General features: G+C 57.1%; 1 protein-coding gene across 1 annotated transcript in view; it reads right to left on the bottom strand.

The window, feature by feature from the left end:
- Positions 1-6,413, bottom strand: part of ARAP1 (ArfGAP with RhoGAP domain, ankyrin repeat and PH domain 1) — a 45,790-nt gene that overhangs the window by 4,127 nt on the left and 35,250 nt on the right. The window contains 7 exon segments of the mRNA XM_007448064.1: positions 2,682-2,714; positions 3,263-3,408; positions 3,648-3,761; positions 5,591-5,708; positions 6,011-6,079; positions 6,167-6,253; positions 6,335-6,413. The exon segment at positions 6,335-6,413 is cut by the window's right edge and continues 10 nt beyond it. Coding sequence (XP_007448126.1) covers positions 2,682-2,714; positions 3,263-3,408; positions 3,648-3,761; positions 5,591-5,708; positions 6,011-6,079; positions 6,167-6,253; positions 6,335-6,413 — 646 coding nt within the window.

The raw sequence follows: 6,413 nt of genomic DNA on the forward strand, positions 1-6,413 counted from the left end.
AGCAGGAACAAAAAGAGGGGACTAGGGGATGACTAGGGGATGGCCAGGGAGATGGAGAATTTCGGGAATTGGTGGACTTCCCTGTGAGGTCACAACAGGATGGGCTGCCTAGGGAATCAGTGGAGACTTTGGTGCTATCACAGGGGGTGTAGTTTAAGAAGGGCTTATTAGGAACCTTCACCCTGCTTTCACCCCCAGTCCTCCTAACGACCAAGCCCCTGATGGGGGAGCCCCACATCTCCTGCACACAGCAGGACAACGGCTATGTGCCCAAGAGGGCCAGAACAAGGTGAGCCGCGGGCACAGGATGATCAGTGCTGCAGGCAGAGAGGAACCAGGGCAGAGATAAGGAAAGCAGGCTGCTGATATGGGAGAAACAACGTCTAGGGAGAATACAAGAAAGAAGAGGCCTGCATGCAAGCAGGGAAGACACAAGGCTGAGAGCACTGAAGAAATCAGACTGCAGCTGGAAGAAACCAGGCAGCGGGAATGGAAAGACTGAGACAGAGGCCGTAAAAGAAGTTAGGCTGCAGGCATGGAAAACATCCGGCTCTGAGCATGACAGGAGAAAGGATGTGGGGGAAACTGAGCTGCAGGTACAGAAGGAATCAGGCTGAGGGAATGAAAAGCAGACAGTGGGCTTGGAAGAAGTCGGGCTGTGGGTGTGAGGGGAAGAGAACTAAAAGCAAGGAGTAAAGTGACTCCGGAGTGGGCGGAGCCGGCCCAGGCGTGTGACAGGAACAGTGGTTGCAGTCAGGGCGTAGAGAGGATTAAGGGAATGGAGGCAGTCAGGCCAGGCTGTGGCTCCTTCAGAATCAGAAAAAACAACCCTCAGGCCGCTGCTTCCTCAGGTACCGGTGCGTGTGGCGTATACGTGGCAGGCTTATGATGTGAGCATGGCCAAGACAAGAAGGTTGAGGGGGACTTTGGGGGGCAAGGGGAGCGTCAGTCAATGTAATCTTCATTTCTGATCAAACAGTTCATGTTGCCAGCATCTCCAAGGTCTAAGGTCACTGGCAGGGAATGAAGTTCACTCCTTGATGCTCAAAGGCCTCTGCTGGAACCAAGATCTTTCTAGAATGTGCTTTTCCCAGGGGCCTCAGGGTCTTTAACAATGGGAGACTCCAGGACGAGGCTTGGGTGTTCACACAGCCTGAACTGCCAGGGACTGTCCCAATTTCAAATCTTCTGTCCTGTTGCCCCATAAACTAGCAAATACCAGAATCACCAACACCTCAGTAGCCAAAACACACCCTTCCCAGGGCTCCTGTGAGACCAGGTGCCGGCTGCCACTGGGGAGAGCACCATCTAGCCCTGCGCTGACCAGCCCTTGCTATGCGGCCTTGGTTCCTATATTTCAAGGAATAAAAAGCTGAAGCTTTGAGACTAACGAATCTGGGTTCGAGTTCCAAGCTACCACCTAGAGATGGCCTTGGGCAAGTCACCTGAAGCCTGCTTTCTCACCTGTGAAAAAGGGACAATACCGCTCCACACAGGACAGTAGTGAGATTACATGTCCCAGTATGTGAAAGGCTGGGCACCAAGCCTGGTTCGATAAACATTAGATCTGCTTCTTTCTAGCTCTCCTGCCTCCTCTCCTCCATGTCAAGGGACCAGCAGCTGCTTTTCCAGGTGCCTCAGCCATTCTCCCTCCTCCCTGCCCACATTGACCGTCTGGTTCTATCCCAAGGGGCTAAGCACCCCTAGAGGGAGAGGGCCAGGGAAATAGCATCCAGAACCAAGGGGAACTGACCGGAGGGGTGGATGGGCCCAGAAGTAAGGATGTGATCGCAGAGGGAGGCAAAGGAGAGAAGACGAGGCATTCCCCACAAGGGTCAGCAGGAGCCCAGGCTGCATTAACAGAGGTATAATGTGCAAAGAGAGGGAGGTGAGGGTCCTGCTCTATCTGCTGGGCTCCCACGGCAGCCAGGCCTGCCCAGATGTCCTCAGGAGATGCAAGGGGCAGAAAGGGCAGGAGACACTGGTAGGAGCTCAGGCTGGACCCCTGGCCTTAGAAACCTGTTTCTGTTGCCTGTCTCAGCAGAGCGTCTATACTCTGTGGCACCCAAGGCACAGCTGGGATCCACAGGGGTGTCATGGGAGGCAGATCTCAGCTGAACCTGAGCAGTGATCCTCGGTATGATACTATCATTCTAGGGATAGAGCAGCACCAAGGGAGGAGAGGATGAACTCCCCTCTCAGGCTGTGCAAGCAAAGGCTGGCAACCAGCTAGGGAGGCTACTACAGCCGGGGAATACACCACAAGCCTCTGTAGTCCTGCTCTTGCGTTTTAAGATGAGGGCAGTAGCAAGGACATTCTAATAGCCCTGGAACTCTCTCCAGGGCTGGAAAGAGGGTGGTTCCAGGGGTGACAGGAGGTGAAGATCAGGCTCTAATTCAAACCTAGGGGCTTCCATTAACTGGCTCCACAGCCTCCACCCTGAATCTTTTGGAAAAGTCTAGAGCATCGCACTGATGGGGGACCTTATCTTGGGGGAAGGACTCTGGGATAGGGTTGGGGATGAAGAAAAGGAGCCTAGGCCACAAGCCCTATAGGGTGGAGGCCGGGAAACCATGCCTGGAGACGGCCAGGAGCTCTGGCTGGGTCCCCATGCTCCCACTAGGCTCAGTTGGCCCCCAGGAGGTGTAAGGCAGCCGGCAGTTGACCCACAGCTACTCACGGTCTCAGGGGCCCCGCTCCATGGCCTCTGGCTCTGTTTGATAGAGGGTCAGGGTTATGGAAGAAGGAGGCCCAGGTCCAGAGCTGGGACAGTGTGTGTAGTGGTGCATGGCGGGATGTGGCTTGTATGCTGGGGCAGCGGGGGCAGTGCTAGGACGGAGATGGCGTCTGGTTTGGGAGGATGCCCGGCATGTGGACAGCATGGGCATGCATGGAGTGGGCCGGGATGGGGTACGACCTATGAAGCAACAAGGCATGCACAGGCCACAACTTGGGGCTGTCACCACATAGCATGTTCTTGTGGGTGCCATGACCAGGCACAGGTGAGCAACACAAGCCTGATGTGATGGCATCCAGGAACCAGGGCCTAGTAGGGCTCCAGGGCAAAGCCATGTGATCACCGAGGGCCACAGCAGGAGGCTCTCTGAGAGTCCACAGCTCCCCGCAACTGCTGTGCCACCCCAAGACCCCGTGATGGGGATGTTCCCATTGTTGGGCCCAGGGGGACATCTGTGCTCGGATGTCTGAGCACACTTGGGCGCAGGTGCCCAGCTCGGGGCAGGAGCCAGCAGGATCACGTACCCGGACCTCCTTGTAGAGCCGCAGGCAGCTGCTGTTGAGGATGAAGTAGCGATCGTGGAAGCCGCCTGAGGGCAGGCCCAGGCCCAGGAGGCTGCGGTCCTCTCGGAACTTCATCATGCCGTGCTTGGTTTCACCCACATGGCTGGCTGGGGGAGGGGTGGAGCGGGCACAGGCTGCACCAACCCCCCGCCCACAGACACAGACACCCAGGGCAGGGTCCTAGGATGAAGGAAACTGCTCCATCCTGCCCCAGCCTCCGAAGAGGCCTGCCCGCCTGGCGCCCTCTGCCTGAGCTGTTCCTGATCTCGCCCCAGCTCTGGATGGAGGGACCTACCACCAGGTTGCCCGACCCTGTAGGCACCACCCATCCAGGGACACCACCTACCCAGGTACAGCAGCATGGCCTCCATGCACTGGTGCTTCTTCACCACCAGGCAGCTGTCCGTGCCCAGCCCATGCAGGATGGGCAGCACCTTCTCCGCAAAGTGCAGGGGGCGCTCTGGGGAGGGGGCACAACGTCACCAGGGCCACTTGGCCCGACAGAACTGAGTGCTGGCCCATGGACACACACCACCTACGTGCCCAAGGGCACCGTCTACTCTCTCTGCCTCCCGGCGCCACGTCGCCGCCCTGACCACCTCCCACACCCAACACATGTGGCTGGGACCAAACCTGCTCCAGCCCAACACATCCAAAACCAAGCCGGTGATCTTCCCTGTGTGTCCTCATCAGGGAAACCGGCACCACCCCCAGGCCACCCAGGTCAGAAACAAACCCTCCTCCCTCTCAGCTTCCATGTGTCGAATCTCTCTGCTTCTGTCCATCTCCTCGCAGCCATCCTGGCCCATGATCCCATCTTCTTGGACCAGTACTGTGGCCTCTGAAGCAGTCTCTGCTGTGTGCTCTCATCCCCTCTCCCCACGTCTCTCTACCCAGCAGTAAGGAGCAATCTTTTCAAGCTCCCAACCACTCTCCCTTCAGTGGACTTGCATTGTTGTCAGGCCCTGAGGGCGGCCTCCATCTTTATCTCCAGCCCCATCCCGTGCCACAACCTCTCACTGCCCTTATCTTAAGCTCCTTGAAAGAATAGTGTCCCCAGCCACCACAGGGCCTTTGCCCATGCTGTTCCCACTGCCTCGAAGTACTTTCCCCTCTTCTTCACCAAGGAACCCCTACTCTGCCTTAACCTCCTAACCCAGGGACTCCAAAGCCAAAGACCCTGTTATACGCTCTAGTGACGGACTTCTCTGGTGGCGCAGTGGTTAAGAATCCGCCTGCCAATGCAGGAGACATGGGGTTGATCCCTGGTCCGGGACTATGCCACACGTCACAGAGCAACCAAGCCCATGCACCACAACTACTGAAGCCACAACTACTGAAGCCTCCGTGCTGCAGGAGACATGGGTTTGATCCCTGGTCTGGGAAGATCCCACATGCCACGGAGCAACTGAGCCCGTGCGCCACAACTACTGAGACTGCACTCCAGCGCCCGCAAGCCACAACTACTGAGCCTGCACTCTACAGCCCGTGCTCCGCAAGAAAGAGAAGCCACCGCAATGAGGAGCCCACGCACCGCAAAGAAGAGTAGCCCCCGCTCACTGCCCACCATAACTAGAGAAAGCCCGCGTGCATCAACAAAGACCCAATGCAGCAAAAATAAATAAATGAATAATAAAAATTTTTAAAAAGCTCTGGTGGCATTGTGGCCCTTTCCTTCACAGCAGTTAACACGGCTGTAGTTGTGCGTTTACCGGTTTGATTATGGGACTAGTGTCTCTATTCCATACTAGGCTACCCCCAAGAGGGTAGGGACTGTGTTTCTGGCTCCCCTGCTCAGTGCCTGGCACTCAACAAATAACGGTAAAACAAATGAACAGATACGCCCTCATCCTCCACTGCCACTAAGACCATCCTTCACCCTAAAATGCCTTTATCGCTCCCCTTCACCACGATGGCGCCTTCACAACACGCCACCCTACTCCTCCTGCATGCTCATCACCACCCACTACCCCCCTCACCACCAATGCTGTCACTCACAATCCCATTATCAAATTCAGCATCTCCACGCTTGCAAGCAACACCATTCTCACCGACACCTGAGAAAGCGCCATAGCCGACACCATCTACCCCTTCACGGTCCGTTCCATCAGCCACATCACCTGAACCCCTGCGCTGCCAGCACATCGCCACCACCATCACTGAGATCACAGCATGACAGCAACATCCATCATCTAAAACCCCCTTTACCACCACTGTCAGCACACTGTGGGGTAGAGGAGGACAGACTGGGGCCGCCCCATTTCCTGCACCAATCCTGTGGTCACCCACCTGCCTCCTCCCTCTCGTTGACCTCGAAGCAGGTCCAATAGTCCTTCTCCCTGATGCCCACATTCCTGCGATCCAAGATCTCCAGGGTGAGCTCCTCAGCTGTCATGGATGCTGGGATCTGTGGGGACCCAGCAGGAGGAGGAGATAAGCCTACCCCATCCCCAGCCCCTGCTCTGCCACAACCCTACTGTGTGATAAAGGGACCGAGCCCACCCCTCTCAGGGTCCTCTGGAGTCCTGGGATGCAGGGGAGTTGTCTGAGTGGTCCTGATGAGCTGGGTGAGGAGAAGGGAAAGCCAGATACAGGTCCCAAACCAGGGCTCCCCTCAGCATGGAAGCTGTGCTCCCCTGGTCGTCTGAGCCTGTGCCCAGCCCAGCCTGACTCTCCCGGCCCCTTAGCTTCTAGGTCCCTGGCCCTCACCTTGACATGTTGCTCTGTCTCTGCCTTCTTTTCCTCCAGGTACACAGTGCAGATGAAGTCGCCGGCGTGCTGTGGGGAGACAAGGCTCAGCTGGAGGCCTGGGGAGCAGGTGCAGGCGGCTGGCCTGAGCTCCCCACCCCAGGCCCTGCCCTTCACCTGAGTCCCACTAGCAGTGCCAGCCACACGCATCTTCACAATGGCAGTGATCTCCTCCCGCTGCTTCCTCAGCTCCTCCTCGTCCACCTGGGAAAGGGAGAGGGACGGATGGTCACTGCCGCCCAGGGCCGAGTTCTGCCTTCCACTGCCCACTGGCTGGGGACGCACACTAAACACCATCACATAGTGGCTGATGAGGTCTTCCACCACGCGGCCGGCCTTGTAGTCCTGCCCATCTGTCTGGAAG

The sequence above is a fragment of the Lipotes vexillifer genome, unplaced genomic scaffold (assembly GCF_000442215.2).
Source record: "Lipotes vexillifer unplaced genomic scaffold, Lipotes_vexillifer_v1.1 scaffold640, whole genome shotgun sequence".
Taxonomy (NCBI): domain Eukaryota; kingdom Metazoa; phylum Chordata; class Mammalia; order Artiodactyla; family Lipotidae; genus Lipotes; species Lipotes vexillifer.